General features: G+C 42.2%; 1 protein-coding gene across 4 annotated transcripts in view; it reads right to left on the bottom strand.

The window, feature by feature from the left end:
• The window catches only part of LOC105466832 (acyl-CoA synthetase long chain family member 5), a 77,403-nt gene that overhangs the window by 18,928 nt on the left and 41,363 nt on the right, over positions 1-17,112 (bottom strand). For all 4 annotated transcript variants that reach the window (XM_071069147.1, XM_024788574.2, XM_024788575.2 and 1 more), the window contains 5 exons: positions 13,467-13,651; positions 9,819-9,927; positions 4,179-4,243; positions 3,946-4,047; positions 236-335 (listed from right to left, as the gene is read on the bottom strand). In XM_071069147.1, coding sequence (XP_070925248.1) covers positions 236-335; positions 3,946-4,047; positions 4,179-4,243; positions 9,819-9,927; positions 13,467-13,622 — 532 coding nt within the window. In that variant the 5' untranslated portion in view covers positions 13,623-13,651. The remainder of the gene's footprint in view (positions 1-235; positions 336-3,945; positions 4,048-4,178; positions 4,244-9,818; positions 9,928-13,466; positions 13,652-17,112) is intronic.

Genomic DNA, 17,112 nt, shown 5'->3' on the forward strand with positions numbered 1-17,112 from the left:
GTCACCTTGAAGCATGTCATTGAAACTTCTATCTTTGTGTATCTCTGCTTCATGGGCTTTTTGTAGCTTTCCTGAAAATTATATCCTAAGTACTACAAAACTAGAAAGACTTGAACATTTTCTGACCACAGCATGTCAAGTTTGCTTAAACAAACAAATAAACAAAACAGCAGAAATTGAAGAAATACTCAGCATTGAGGAAGAATCAAGTTGTAATGTAACAGCAAAATTTTACCCTTGTTGACAATATATACGATGGCTTCTGGTCCCAAGGTGTCATAGAGAGGTACAGCTACCATGGAGTACGTGTAACAAGCCAATTCAGAGATGATCCACTGTACAGAGAGAAGTTCAAGTAAGGACTGGAGGGCACATTGAAGAGTACTAGTTCAGTCATTCAGCCAACAAATGCTATCTGGTTTTCTGTCTTGTTTTGTTTTGCTTTTGTTTTTGTTTTTGTTTTTGTTTTTGAGACAGTGCCTCGCTCTGCTGCCCAGGCTGGAGTGCAGTGGTGTGATCATAGCTCACTGCAGCCTCAACTTTCGAGGATCAAGCGGTTCTCCCACCTCAGCCTCCTGAATAGCTGGAACTATAGGCACACATCACTATGTCCAGATAATTTTCGTATTTTTTGTAGAGACAGGATTTCACCATGTTTCCCAGTCTGGCATAAAACTCCTAGCTCAACCTATCTGCCTGCCTGGGCCTCCCAAAGTGCTGGGACTACTTATTTGTTGACTTTAATGTAAAAAAAAAAAAAAAAAAAAAAAATCTCTTTGGGGCCATAGGGACAGTTGCAAACACTGCTATAAAGTACAATTAAATAAGGGAGATAAGGAAGGCACAGAGACAACTGCAATACAAAAGTAGACCAGAATACAAAGGCAGAGTGTGATAAGTTCCATCCATAAGAGGTATGGAAGGCATTAGGAGCCTTAGGGTGTCAGAGATCACTTTCAACGGTGAGGCAAAGCAATTTGGGACTGCTTGTGGGAAAGAGATGAAAACTGGGCAGGGCTTTAGAGGACTAGTAGGATTTGGTTATGGATGGAGAGGTAGATTAAAAGAAGGAAGTGAATGAACAAAGAATAGTGGTATGGTTTGGCTGCGTCCCCATCCAAATCTCATCTTGAATTGTAGTTCCCATAATCCCCACGTGTTTTGGGAGGGACCTGGTGGGAGGTAATTGAATCATGGGGGTGGTTACCCTCATACAGTTCGATATGGTTTAGCTGCATACCCATTCAAATCTCAACTTGAGGCCGGGTGCAGTGGCTCATGCCTGTAATCCCAGCACTTTGGGAGGCTGAGGTGGGCAGATCACGAGGTCAAGAGATTGAGACCATCCTGGCCAACATGGTGAAACCCCATCTCTACTAAAAATACAAAAATTAGCTGGGCGTGGTGGCATGCACCTGTAATCCCAGCTACTTGGGAGGCTGAGGCAGGAGAATTGCTTGAACCTGGGAGGTGGAGGTTGCAGTGAGCTGAGATGGCACCACTGTACTCCAGCCTGGCGACAGAGTGAGACTCCATCTCAAAAAAAAAAAAAAAAAAAGATCTCTACTTGAATTATATCTCCCAGAATTCCCACGTGTTGTGGGAGGAACCCAGGGGGAGGTAATTGAATCATGGGTGCCAGTCTTTCCTGTGCTATTCTCATGATAGTGAATAAGTCTCGCGAAATCTCATGGGTTTATCAGGGGTTTCCACTTTTGCTTCTTCCTCATTTTCTCTTGCTGCTGTGATGTAAGAAGTGCCTTTTGCCTCCTGCCATGATTCTGAGGCCTCCCCAGCCATGTGGAACTGTAAGTCCAATTAAACCTCCTTTTCTTCCCAGTCTTAGGTATGTCTTTATCAGCAGAATAAAAACAGACTAATATATTGTTCTCGTAACAGTGAGTTCTCATGAGATCTGATTTCATAAGGAGCGTTCCACCCCCTTTGCTCTTATTCTTTTCTTTCCTGCCACCATATGAAGAAGGACATGTTTGCTCCCCCTTCTACCATGATTGTAAGTTTCTTGAAGCCTCCCCAGCACTGCAGAACTGTGAGTCAATTAAACCCCTTTCCTTTATAAATTACCCAGTCTCAGGTATTTCTTCGTAACAGTGTGATAACGAACTAATACAGATAGCATGACATCATTGTGTGGGTACACATTAGCAAGTGTGAAGACTACAGGAAATAAAACTGGAAAGGTAGGTAGGAATCTGCTAGTGATGGGCCTTAAATGTCAATGTAGATGTTATGGACTGAATCCTGTCTCCCTGTCTCTCCTCCTCTGGCCCAACCCAAATTCATGTTGAAACCCTAATCCCCAATGTGACAGTATATGAGATAGGGCTTTTAGAGAAGTAATTAAGGTTAAACGAACTTATAAGGGTGGGGTCCCAATCCCTTCCTTCTATGAAGAAGAAGGGTCATGAGGGATACATGTGCACAGAGAAAAGGCCGTGTGAAGACAAAATGAAAAGGTGGCTGTCTACAAGTCAAGGAGAGAGGCCTCAGGAGAAGCTAAACCTGCTGACACTCTGATCTTGGATTCCTAGACTCCAGAACTGTGAGAAAATAAATTTCTGTTGTGTAAGCCACATGGTCTGTGTATTGGATTATGGCAGTCCTAACAGACTATACAGTTGTTCCTTGAACACATGGGTTTGAACTGTGAGGGTCTGCTTGTGGATTTTTTTTTCCAATAAAAGTTACATTGAGTGTGCCTATATTTCCTGCCTCCCTTTCTACTTCCTCTACCTCTTCCACCTCTGCCAGGTCTGAGACAGCAAGATCAACCTCTCTTCTCCCTCCTCCTCAACCTACTCAAGGTAAAGATGACTCAGATGAAAACCTTTATAATGATCCATTTCCACCTGATGAATAGTACATACATTTTCCCTTCCTTATCATTTTCATTTCTCTAGCTTACTGCATTGTAAGAAAGCAGTATACAATACATATAACATACAAAAATATGTGTTAGTCAACTGTCTACATTATCAGCAAGGAAGGCTATTAGTAGTTAAGTTTCAGGGGAGTTATCGGTGGATCTTTTTACTGAATAGGCGGTGGTCCTAACCCCCATGTTGTTCAAGGATTAACTGTATCAGATTAGGTGTTAAGTTCCTAAACTAGAGTCAAGGGAACCTTTTTCTACTGAGGCTGACTGTGACAAGAATAGAGTTTGTAGATTCACCTAAAATTATAGGTGAATATTTTTATGTTTGTATTAGCATTAGAACTGGGACTTGCAGTTTGTAAACTTGCAATAAGATCCACACAGAACTTAACTCCCCCAAAACTTAACTACTGATGGCTTCTGTTGACTGGAAGCCTTGCTGATAACACAGACAGTTAATTAACACAGATTTTGTATGTTATATGTATCATATGCTGCACTTCTAGGGAGCCTTTGAAGCATGAAAAGACTTCCCCAGAGGGATAATGCGCCTAATGACTTAATTGAAACTTGGAGATAAGCTTGATTCTGTCATCTTACCATCAAAATCTGCTTCCAGCTCACTGTGGAAAGACGTCTACGGCCAGACTCAGTAGCAATGAATGGCTGAATTTACTGGTTCAAGTACAAATTGCAAGTTTCAGTTCTAATACTAGTACATACTTTCCACAATATCTTCAAGATCTTATTTGGCGGTCCCTCCTAGTTTCCTTATTTTCCTCATGTAACAATCAGACCAACTTCAAATGACTCATGATAGACTGGGAAACAAGAGAAGTCCGAACACCTAGGTGACAGTGCTAGACACTTAACCAGAAATTAAGTAGGTTCTGAGTTGTAACTCTTTCAAGCAGAATAAGCGTTAGAAAATTTTAACAATAGCTTTGGTAAAGCATTAACGAGTGTTGGCGTGCTGGATGGGGAATCGCATTTGAAGTTTTTAAACTTAACCCTGACTCATTTCCTTTAGTTAGCTTCAACATAGTTACCTCTGGCCTATTCTGAGCAAAGATGCCGACAAATTGGTCCGGTGACGATTTATATCCTTTATGCAAGAAACAGGAACCCAGGTACTCCGCTCTATCAGACACCTACAAAAAAGAGAAATGGGGTGAGAGAGAGAGGGAGAAGAGGTCAAGACTCAAAACTGACCAATACGGTATCCTGTAGTTCAGAATACTATGTTAGAAAGAATCTGTCTAAAACCATGGACTCAACTTACCTGTTTGTAGGATAGCCATCTGTAGGGCTGGTTTGGTTTCCTATATCCCAAGCAGGGCCCATTGTCTAAAAACATAATATTAAAAGAAAATCAACTCCAGTTGCAAATTCTCTGGACCAAGGAAGTTAAAAGGAGATTAAGAAGGGGCAAGACACAAAGGATAAGTCCAACGAGGATTTGAGCTTCTCTGATATGATCAGGAAATTCAAAGTCAGAAAGCACTGAGTTCTCAAAGATGAAGAGTCCTATAAATTATACTTGAAACATTTAGGAAATGCTACATAAAACAGGAGCGGTTCAGTGTTGAATATGTAACCTGCATGATAATGTAGACATTCAGAGAAAACCATCCATATGGGGTTAGCCCACAAAACGTGACCAAGTAAAAGCCTACAAGTAAACACAAACAGCCTATATTGAACAATCTCGGATTGAATTTCCCTACAATAAAAACTATGCTCATAAAAATAAAAAAAATAAAATATGAATCATCAATCTCATCATCCAAATACCATTATTAGCACTGATATGTTATTCTATGGCCCTTTTGCATAGTTTTACAGTTATGTTCATTCCCCATGTATAGAATGAATATAATACTTTGATATCTTGCTTCCTCTCCCAATCTGACATAAGTATTTTCATGTCATTATTTCTTCTCTGTAGTGGTTTCAATGGCCAGTCGATGAAGGGTTCTATTGTAGTTGACTTTATTTCATTGTGGGTATTTAGATTGTTTTCAAGTTTGACACCTTAAATTACACTAAGTATTTTCAAATTGATCCTTTTAAATTTAGAACATTTCCTTAGAATAGAGCTCCTAAAATGTAATAAGGGAAGGGAATGGGGGCTCAGAACAGTTAGGTTTTTGATACCTAGACCACACTGCTTACTTGAGCAGATGTGACAATTCACTTTTCTCCTATCATATCAAGTTTTAACATACTCTCAGAGACCGCTAAATAGTGTCTTTAAAAATTATCTTCAAGGCTGGGCACGGTGGCCCATGCCTGTAATCCCAGCACTTTGGGAGGCCAAGGCGGGCAGATCACCTGAGGTTGGAAGTTTGAGACCAGCCTGACCAACATGGAAAACGCTGTCTCTACTAAAAATACAAAATTAGCTGGGCGCGGTGGCACATGCCTGTAATCCCAGCTACTGGGAAGGCTGAGGCAGGAGAATCGTTTCAACCTGGGAGGCAGAGGTTGCGATGAGCTGAGATCTCACCGTCGCATTCCAGCCTGGGCAACAAAAGCGAAACTCGGTCTCAAAACAAAACAAAACAAAACAAAACTATTTTCAGGTTTGATAGGTTTGAAAGGTTATTACTGTAGTCTAAGTTTCTTTAACAGCTAGTAAAGTGGCACCTTTTTCCTTGTTAGGTTTTATTTACTCTCATGACTTATTTGTTCATATACTTTGCCCATTTGTATGAGAGTATCTTCTAAGATATCAAGGCTTGTAAAAAACATGGAGACACACACGCAGGTGTGCACATACTCATGCATTTGTCTTCAGTATTTTTTCAATTTACACCTTGCATTTGACAATAAAAGAATTAAACTTCTGAACATCTTAACTACTCAGCCTTTCTTAAAATAAGTTTGGGAACATCCATTTACAAGAATAAATGGCATCTCAGTTTTTAAAGCTAACTCAAGGAAGTAATGGTATTAGGCTGAAGAACACATTAAGTGGCTTAGAAGCCCTCATGTCTAAGCCAGAAGGAGGCCGTTATAAGTAGACAAGTAGAAGGGCAGGAAAATGTATGGAGAGGATCTAGCCAAATTACTAAGAGGAATTCAGGTCTTGCCAAAAGGAAGTATTCGTAAAGAGAGTTACAAGGAATTCGGAGGCAAGTAAGTAAACTTCTAGACTAAGTGATGGAAAAAAAAAAGAAGGAAAGCAGGAAAGAGAGACCCACTCTGATTAAAGAGATATAAAAATGAATAAGGAGGCTGTGTACAGAAAATGTTAGTACTTTAGCTTCCAATTGAAATAGCTGCATGAAAGCCTAAGAAGTAACGTCTCAGACTAACTTTCCCTGAAGCATGGCTTTGTCAGAGTGGAAGTCACTTGCTCCCCCAGGCTGTGTGCCTTGGGTGGTCTACCAAAGATATCATTTGTACTAACATTAATCACTAATGATAGCTACCATTTATTGAATGCTTACTCCATGCCAAGCACATTAACTCGTCTTCCCAGCTATTATCATTTGCATTGTACTAAGAATTATGAAGGACTGAGACGCTTGGTCAAGCTCACTCAGCAAGTAGTAGAGCTGATGAATGTCTAAGAAAGTATACTGGGGCCTGGGCACAGTGGCTCATGCCTGTAATGCCAGCACTTTGGGAGGCAGAAGTTGGCAGATCACTTGAGCTCAAGAGTTCAAGACCAGCCTGGGCAACATGGCAAAACTCCATCTCTACAAAAAACATAAAACATTAGCCATGGGTGGTGGCATGAGCCTGCAGTCCCAGCTACTTGAGAGACTGAGGTGGAAGGATGGCTTGAGCCCAGGAGGTGGAGGTTGCAGTGAGCTTAGATCGTGCCACTGTACTCCAGCCTGGGCAACAGAGTCAGACGCTGAAAAAAGAAAGACAGAGAGAGAGAGAGAGAGAGAGAGAGAGAAGAAGGGAGGGAGGGAGGAAGGGAGGAAGGGAGGGAGGGAGGGAGGAAGGGAGGGAGGGAGGAAGGGAGGAAGGGAGGGAGGGAGGGAGGAAGGAAGGAAAGAAGAAAAGAAAAGAAAAGAAAAGAAAAGAAAGAAAGAAAGAAAGAAAGAAAGAAAGAAAGAAAGAAAGAAAGAAAGAAAGAAAGAAAGAAAGAAAGAAAGAGAGAGAGAGAAAGAGAAAGAAAGGAGAAAGAGAGAGGAAGGAAGGAAGGAAGGAAGGAAGGAAGGAAGGAAGGAAGGAAGGAAGGAAGGAAGGAAGGAATTATACTGTATCTTATCACTTCTTGATTGATAAAAATGCTAGCAGAGGCTGGTGTCTAAGGAACAAGTCAAATAATTGTCCCAAAGGGGCAACAACTCAGGTCTCATTAAACTCTGTGACTTGATCAGCTTCAACCTACTAGCCAAATGCCTGACCAGGCAACAGCCTAGTGTTTCATTAACTTAGTCAACTCAGACCTGTTTGTTCTAAGCTGTGGCCATCTGCAAACAGCCCATCCATTAACAAATTCTTGCCAAAGTTGTCACTCTATACTAAGTAGAATTCCAACTCTGGTATACAGAATCTCCTGGAAGCTTTGCTAAAAATACAAAGCTTCCTGAGGATTTTTAGGTTTCATTATCTGGAAATTTAATTCAGTGAACCTAAAGTGTAACCAGAAGATATACATTTTAAACAACAGCCCCAAGCGATTCTCAAGATAAACAAACTACTAGCTAAGGCTCATGTATTCAACCCCAGATAGGCCCAGAAGTGTCATTTTTCTTTTTTTATTTTTTTTGAGACACAGTGTCCCTGTGTCACCCAGGCTGAAGTGCAGTGGCACGATCTCGGCTCACTGCAACCTCCACTTCCCAGGTTCAAGCGATTCTCCTGCCTCAGCCTCCCAAGTAGCTGGGATTACAGGCACCACCACTATGCCCGGCTATCATTTTTCTATGTAAGTAGCCACACCAGATTTCTCGTGCCTGCTTCCATGAGAAGCCATTTTAACAGTATTGCTTTAGGATTTAGTATTCAAAAAATCCTAAATTATATATCTCATGTGCCACATATCACATGCTAAATTGCTTGTTTTAGTCACAATAACAACACATCATCAATAAAGAAAACTCCTAAAAACAGAAAATCACTAGAGCTGGGCATAGTGGCCCATTCCTGTAATCCCAGTACTTTGTGAGGCTGCAGTCAGGGAGGGGGTTATCTCTTGAAGTCAGTTTGAGACTAGCTTGGGCAACATAGTGAGACCTTGTCTCTATAAAAAATTTAAAAATTAACCAGGTGTAGGCCAGGTGCGGTGGCTCACGCCTGTAATCCCAGCACTTTGGGAGATCAAGGCAGGTAGATCACAAGGTCAGGAATTCAGGACCAGCCTGGCCAAGATGGTGAAACCCCATCTCTACTAAAAATACAAAAATCAGCCAGGCATGGTGGCAGGCGCCTGTAATCCCAGCTACTCGGGAGGCTGAGGCAGAGAATTGCTTGAACCTGGGAGGTGGAGGTTGTAGTGAGCCAAGATCGCGCCACAGCACTCCAGCCTGGGCAACAGAGCAAGACTCCATCTCAAAAAAAAAAGAAAAAAGAAAAAAAAATTTAGCCAGGTGTGGCAGCACATGCCTGTAGTCCTGGCTACTTGAGAAGTTGAGGTGGGAGGATTGCTTGAGTCCCAGAGTTTGAAGTTGTAGTGAGCTATATTCCATCACACCACTGCACTCCAGCCTGGGTGACAGAGGAAGATCCTGTCTCTGAAAAAAAAAAAAGAAAAAATCCCAAAGGAAATTATACTGTATTAGACATATACTATCTTAAATTGCCAGAGAAGTAAACGAACTGATGTTTGGTTTGTTTTTATTTGTTATTTGCATGGAGTCTATAAATAAATGCTGATTTGGAACCAGATATACTAAGCACAGGCCCCAGGGGAGTCTTCAGATAGATGTTTTCTTGATAATAAATCTTTAATTGTCTGGAGGAATAGCTACTTTTATAAAACACTTAAGAGCCAACCTAAAATAGAACAACCTAGTCAAACAGACACACTTAGATTTTCCTATCAGCTCTGATATTTTCTAGTTCTATGACCTTGGTAATGGTCTTGAAACTGTGAGTCTGGGTCCTCATCTTTAAAAATGGCAATGATGGTAACTAATCTCTACGGTTTAGGGAAAATGAAGTAATATATGTACAGTAGTTATTGTATAGTTAACACTTGACAGGAGTTGGTTATGAATATCCTCTTAGTGTTAGTTAACACACAGAAGTCAAGGAACGGATAAAAGTTACATGACCAGAATGTCACCCAAAAGACCAAAGGCACAGAAAGAGCTATAAGCCAGTAGCTTTTAAAAGTAAACATGTGTGTGCCAGGCATTATGTTCAATGATATAAGATATAAATATTAAGGCTTGATGTATTCCAAATGAATGTGTCAAAGCCCGTTTGGTAGTCTCTGAAAAAGTCCAAAGAAGTGGTAACTTGGGCCAGTAGGATGGTATCGGAGTCAAGGACAATGTAAGACATCAGGAGTCCTGGACTGCTAGTCCTGGCTCAGATTGTCTATCTGTAAATGCAGGCAATTGCATTAATGAAAGGCATGTTTCTAAACAAATATGAGGTACTAGTGAGTTAAAGACACTGTCCTGTATTATTATCTCCTTGACCCTTTAACACAGTTTTGGCAGGGACGTTCTTCTTGTGTTGAGAAACAGATTCAGAGAAGCAAAGTGTTTTGCGTAAGGTTATGAAGGTGGAAATGCAAGAACCGGGCTTCAAACCTAAGTCTGTCTTACACTGGTTCCAACACCCATCCTGATATTGTGTTCTAATGCTGCCTCTATTTTGCATGTTGCGATTCTATTTGGATCACTGCATCTAAATAGCTGGGGTTTTAGAAGTGAGACAGAGAAAGAGAGATATGCCACAGATCCCACCTTGTCTTCTTCAGGCAAGGACAGACCACCAGGCTTACCAGATATAGCGAGTCCTCTTTGGAAAACCTCATACATAGTCGTGGCATCTGAGAAGCAGTGACTTATTAGGTCATTGTTCTTCTGGGAAATACCCTTCCGCGCTCCTCCCTAGGACACAAGACCAAGTTTAGGCCAAGTCCAAGTTTCCCCTCACTCTTTCCAAAACCTTTATGAATTGAATTAAAGAGACCATAAATGCTGATTTTGAGGTCACGGGAATGTTCTCTTTGCTAGTCAATTGATTTTTAAAAATCCCCAAATCATAGTATATTTACATTGTAGACATTTTAGAAAATAGGAAAGAGGCTAGGCTCAGTGGTTCACGCCTGTAATCCCAGCACTTTGGGAGGCCGAGGCGGGTGGAGGTCAGGAGTTTGAGACCAGCCTGACCAACAATGTGAAACCCCGTCTCTACTAAAAATACAAAAATTAGCCAGGCGTGGTGGCAGATGCCTGTAGTCCCAGCTACTTGGGAGGCTGAGACAGGAGAATTGCTTGAACTGGGGAGGCAGAGGTTGCAGTGAGGCAAGATCGTGCCACTGCACTCCAGCCTGGGCAACGGAGCTAGACTCCATCTCAGAAAAAAAAAGAGAAAATACAAAACTGTACTAAAGGCTTAAGAAAAGTGGATCTGTAATCCCACCCAGAGATTACCACTGTTATGTTTTTGGTAACCCTCCTGGCATCCATCTGTGTATGCATATGGAGGAGAGATGATATGTATAGTTTTATGTCTTTTTTATAGTATCAAGTTTAAACTTCTACTGAATGTACACTATGTGTTCTAGGTAGTCTGTAAATACTGTAGATGTGAGTTAAGACAAAATAGCTGCCCTTAAGCACCTCATACACTAGGGTTGTTGGAGTATGAGTAGGTCATAGGGAAAAAATGGAAATATAATACCATGATGTACATGCTATAATGAGTTTGGAGGAAATGGATTCGTGGGGGAAATGAAGCAACCAGTTCTGTATTAAGCAGAAATATTACAGAGAAGAAATGGTATTTCAATACAGACTTCTAAGACAAGTAGGCATTTGGCAAAAAGATATGATTTGGGTAGCGTAAAGGAGAAAACAGAAAATTCCAGAGTGGAGGAACAGCCTGAGCAAAGGCATGGAGGTAAGAAAATGCAGCGCAGAGTTGGGTGGGCAGCTAGAGGACGGTGTATTCAAGAAAAAGGGGTTAGCTGGCTGGGCGCTGTGGCTCATGCCTGTAATTTCAGCACTTTGAGATGCCAAAGTGGGTGGATCATCGGAGGTCAGGAGTTCAAGACCAGCCTGGCCAACATGGTGAAACCCCCTCTATACTAAAAATACAAAAATTAGCCAGGTGTAGTGGCGGGCACCTGTAATCCCAGCTACTCAGGAGGCTGAGGCAGGAGAATTGCTTGAACCTGGGAAGCGGAGGTTGCAGTGAGCCAAGATCCTACCATGTGCACTCTAGCCTGGGGGACAAGAGAAAGACTTTCTCTAAAAAAAAAAGAAAAAAGAAAAAAAGAAAAAAAAAAAAGAAAAAGAAAAAGGGAGTAGCTAGGAATCCATCTAGAAATGTCAGCTGGAGCTACAGGATCAGGGCCCTGGGATGGACCCTGGAGCTACAACAGGCACTCCGGGTGTGGTCCAGTGGTCCAACCCTCATGAAGTTTCATCTAGAGAAGAACAGGCAACAATTAAATAAGCATTCAACAATGTAAATTAGTATCCAAAGTGAGAGCTACAAAAGTACAGGAAAACACACGAGGCTGTAACAAGAGATCTGACTTAGTCTAGGACATCAGGGAAAATTTCCATGGGCTATCACATTAAGACAAAAAATAGCAAAAATAAAGCTCCTTGTCTAGTGAAGGAAGACAGGGTCTTGCTGTCTGTTTACGTGCCTAGTGTAAGGAAGGAATAATCCAAGATGTTTCAGACTCTTAACTTTGGCAACTGGGTAAAAAGATATACACTTAACTGAAATGGAATAGGAAAGAAGGTGTGTGTGTGTGTGTGTGCATGTGCTTGTGTGTGTGTGTGTGTGTGTGTGTGTGTGAGAGAGAGAGAGAGAGAAGGGAGAAAACATGCATAAAGAGACCTGGAGAGCTTAAGTTACTTAAGTATCACTGAGGTCAGAATAGAAAATCAGATTTCAGTGTCACAGACTCAGGCACATTTTCAAGTCATAAAAGAGGAGGTATTTTCTTAGCCGTGAGAATTTAGCTGAGGGTTTGGCAGACTATAATCCACACACTGAATCTGGCCTACCACCTGCCTTTATAAGTAAACTTTTATCGGAACACAGTCACGCTCATTTGTTTACATGTTGTCTGGTACTGTACTCTTATTCTACAACAGCAGTCAGTATTGAGTCGATGCAAAAGAGCCCATGTGATCTGCAAATTCTATACCATTTACTGCCTGGCCTTTCCAGAATATGTCTGCCAACCCCTGCTGCAGAGGAATCAAGAGATGCTGAGAATAAAATCCTAGTATGAGGAGAGGAAAGAACCCAAGTGACAAAGAAAGACTGTCTTGAAATTAGGAAGAAATCTCATGGAAGGATATCATAAAAGGCAAAAGGAGGAGTTTCAAGAAAGAAGTCTCAAGTCAAACAAGACGAAAGCTGAAAGAGACGCCATTGAATTTGGAAGTGAGGTTATGAGTGATTGAGAGCACTGTGGAGGAGATGGTAGTGGTAAACGGTCAGATCTCAGTGGGTTGAAGTTCAGAAGAGGAAATCAATATGCAAACTACTCTCAAAGAACTCTAGTGGGAAGGGAAAGGAGTGAGAGGTGGTGGTGGAATGCAGCGGGACAAGAAGATGCCAATGAAGACATTGAACATGCAGAGGTACCCACAGGTGGGAGAAGAGCTGGAAAGTAGAGGTAGCTTGGAGTAAGATTCCCTCTATCTTGGAGAAAGAAGACTGTAAAAAGAACAGAAGAAGTTAGTCTTGTGAAGGAACGGGAATGCATTTTTTCCTCTGAAGAGGGTAGAAAATGAAAACAGATGAAGATATTCATGGGCGCAGAAGGAAGGAGAAATGAGAACATTGTTGGAACTTTCAATTTGTTCATAGAGGTAGGAAGCTGGGGAATTTGCTGAAAGCCAGGGGAGTGAGCCTAGTTCAATTTCTATAGTTTTCAGAAAAATAAATTTAACTCAAAGCTAGAATTTAACTGGAGGAAACGGCTTAATTGTTCTCAGACACTGGGTATCTCGATGAAAATGTTTTCCTGTCCCCAAAGTTCTGACACTATTATTTAGATCATGGGTTGTCAAATTACTTGTGTAAAGGGCTAGATAGCAAACACTTTAGGCTTTGTGGGACATGCCTCATCTCGCCCATTTTTGTTTTTAACTCATCCCTTAAAAAAGGTAAAAACTATTCTTTACTTGCCAGATGCACAAAAAAAGATGGATTTTGTTCATGGCTATAGTTTGCCAACTCCAATCTAGATTACTGACATCATACAACAACCTTCCTTATTACAAAAGAAAATGTGCCAGTAATAGAAGTTTAAATTTGTATATTGCCTGTTGATCAGTAACATGAAAGCTTTCCCATGCCACACCCAATCCCCTTCAAGAGTTATCCCTAGGTTTGGAGTTACAGTTTGAGTTTGATGAAGGTTAACAAACTAAAAGGATGACTGGTAAATTACCTCAATTCCCACAGACTGATTGTTCAGGTCAAGAAGAGGTAAGACGGGTTGAGGTCTGGTGATCAGCCACAGGAAGATGGCAGCTCCAAATGTCAGGATGCAGATCAATGCCGGGGTTGGAAGTGGGGAAAATAAAAAGTTGAAGATAAAAAGCATCTTTGTGAATAGCAGCAGGAAATTCAGACCTTAAAAAAAAAAAAACAGGGGAAAGAAAATTTAGAGGAAACGGCCATATTTTTGTACTCAATAGCTCTATGTTTACAGAAGGACACACACACACACACACACGCCTTCAAACCCTCAAATAGAGTTGTACCTCTCTAGTAGCAGAATTTCCCCCATTGTTTACTTAGCACTGTTGAAATTAATATAACACATTCTCCACCCCTGCTACTTGACTGTCCTCACACAAAGCAGGAAGGATCAAAGGAAACAAGTTAATCATTTCCCAGACAATTTTGAGAAATGACTGCCCTTTTAATGTTGGTGTACAAAGCCTGGAAGAAAGCAGCCTGCCAGACCCAACAGAACCTGGTGGTCAAAGGACAGTACCTCCTCTGCCCAGGCAGACCACGGGTCAGGAAGGACTCTTCCAGCTGGATTTCCCCCATATAAACCAAACAGAAGAGATCGGTCAATGTGATGCCACAGGTTTTAGAAATTAACCATTTTGTATGAAGGGTATTTCCTGCTGGCTAGATATGTCTTGCTCATTGCTTTATTTTTTGGAGCATCGGAAGGGTTTCCGAGATCAACAGCATTACAACTTGCTATGCCCAACATTCTCTCCCCCAGGGAGCCCAGAGGAATCATTTTACTATGAGGCAAACGTCAGTCAGGTGCACAGAAACAGTGCTGGAGAATGGATGACACGTGGCAAGCATTGAAGAGTTAGGTCAAGAAGAGATCTCAAGAAACTAAAAGCAACAAAGGCTTCCCCCAACCCAGCCTTTCTTATAGTTTTCAGCCAAGTTCAGCTTCAAACTACTCTAATAGGAGAGACTACTTTCGGGTAGGTCTTGGGAGCATACCCTCATCGAAGCCATCTTTTCCTGGAAAGTTGCTGCCTCACAGCTTTCAAACAGGATTAGGAGAATATAATAGCAGCAAACACATGAGCACTTACTGTATGCCAGGCATAGGGCTGGGCTTTTTGCATGGTTTGTTTAATTTAGGCCAAACAACACTATAAAGTAGTATTTCACAGAAGTGGAAATGAACGCTGTGGGATAAAGTGACTTGCCCAAATTCACCACCCATCATTCCCTATTGCTACTTCTCTATGAACATCTACAAAAAGCCAATTCACTTTTTCTTATAGGTTCTAGTCACAGAATTCAAGGGGATTGAATGTGTCTAGCACCTTACAGGTGACAGCACATGAAGCTCAGAATTTGCATTCTTCAAAGTTTACTGCAATGCCTGATGAAACAATAGCTCAGAGATGAGGCCGCACATGCCCACCGAAAATCAAAAGAACAAAGCAAGCTCAATTAAAAGTTGGATCAGATCAAGATCACAGTTGCCCTTAGAGCTTTGGACAGCTGCCATTAGCTGCCACCTGGAAACTTCTTTAACAAGGGAAACACATTTCACTGTAGTCTGAGAAAGGCCACAAGGTGCAGGAATTTTGTGTGGGGGCAGGAACAGTCACAAGAAATCCTGGACCACTCTTACTATCTTTCTGTCCCTTGATTAGTTATTACCTGACTTTTTCCATTTTAGAGGAGAAAACTGAACTTTCAGAAACTGGGATAATAGTCCTCAACTCCTTGGTTCTTTCCATATTGCATTCAAGGGGAGAGAAAGAAGTCAAAACAAAAATAAAAACAAAGTCCCACAGGTGCTAGGTTACATAATAACAAGGGTGCTACTGTGACCGACCACCTGGCAGGATTCTGAAAGCTGGGATTTTTGGAATTCAGCCTTACCTGGGCTTGTATGATGAGGTGGCACTCCAGGATGCAAAAGCATTCAGAAGCTAGCCCTAAAGCCCAGGCAGAGAAGGGGGACTGCCTCAGGGAAGATTGTGAAATTGAAAAAGCAGGGGCCGGGCGTGGTGGCTCAAGCCTGTAATCCCAGCACTTTGGGAGGCCGAGACAGGTGGATCACGAGGTCAGGAGATCGAGACCATCCTGGCTAACACGGTGAAACCCCATCTCTACTGAAAAATACAAAAAAAAACTAGCCGGGCAAGGTGGCGGGCGCCTGTAGTCCCAGCTACTCGGGAGGCTGAGGCAGAAGAATGGCGTGGACCCGGGAGGTCCAGTGAGTTGAGTGAGCTGAGATCCGGCCACTGCACTCTAGCCTGGGCTACAGAGCGAGACTCTGTCTCAAAAAAAAAAAAAAAAAAAAAAAGAAAAAGAAAAAGCAGGTGGCAGTGCTAAAGGGGAGGAGAAGCCTATGCCTGTTTTGTGCTCTCCCATCCAGTCTGCCACCAGCCACCCCCTGCAGGCTGGGATATTGTGACAAGACTGGAGATATATATATATATATATGTTTGAGACAGGGTCTTACTCTGTTGCCCAGGCTGGAGTGCAGTGGCACAATTCTGGCTCACTGCAGCCTCAACCTCGTGGGCTCAGGTGAACCTCCCACCTCAGCCTCCTGAGTAACTGGGACCACAGGTGTGTGCCACCACACCCAGTTAATTCTGTAGTTTTGTTTTTTTTTTTTTTTTTTTTTTTTTGAGACGGAGCCTTGCTCTGTCGCCCAGGCTGGAGTGCAGTGGTGCGATCTCGGCTTAGTGCAAGCTCTGCCTCCCAGGTTGATGCCATTCTCCTGCCTCAGCCTCCCAAGTAGCTGGGACTACAGGTGCCCACCACCACGCCCGGCTAATTTTTTGTATTTTTAGTAGAGATGGCGTTTCACTGTGTTAGCCAGGATGGTCTCGATCTCCTGAACTCGTGATCTGCCCGCCTTGGCCTCCCAAAGTGCTGGGATTACAGGTGTGAGCCACTGCGCCCAGCCAATTCTTTAATTTTTTGTAAAGACACGGCCTCACCATGCTGCCCAGGCTGGTTTCAAACTCCTGGGCTCAAGCGGTCCTCCTACCTTGGCCTCCTGAAGTGCTGGGATTACAGGTGTGAGCCACCATGACCACCCCAGACTGGTGATATTTTATCTGGGCTTTTTCCCTCTGCCTCAATCCCACCCACAAATTAAGAGATCCTTACCAACACCCTCCTGTTCAGGAAAAAATGGTTGCACTAAGGATTTCTGCCCTCTTCTTCCAGATGGCACATTTATATTTTAATAGGAGACTTTGCAAAAAATGTCTTTGAATTAGGGTCTAAAAATTGAATTTCTTTTCAGTTGTGGTGACGTGGGGGTGGGGTCAGGAAGGAGAGTGAATAACCTGACTGGAAATACATAGGGGAGAAAATGGACAGAGAATCTACGGCCAGTCTCATTGGGGCACTTGCTGTCAATCTCAGGTGATTGTTACCACATAGTAACAATACTATGGGTCACAGATTGTCAGAATTCTGCCCCCCACCCCAGAAAACCCAGAAGACTGCATTTTTGTGAAACCTCAATTTTAACTAACATCCATTTTTAAGGGTCTGGCATGGGATAAACGAGAACACATTTCGTAGTTTAATTTGGATCACGGTCTGTTAATGTTTGACTACTCCTTGGAGAC

Source organism: Macaca nemestrina, chromosome 9, assembly GCF_043159975.1.
Source record: "Macaca nemestrina isolate mMacNem1 chromosome 9, mMacNem.hap1, whole genome shotgun sequence".
Taxonomy (NCBI): domain Eukaryota; kingdom Metazoa; phylum Chordata; class Mammalia; order Primates; family Cercopithecidae; genus Macaca; species Macaca nemestrina.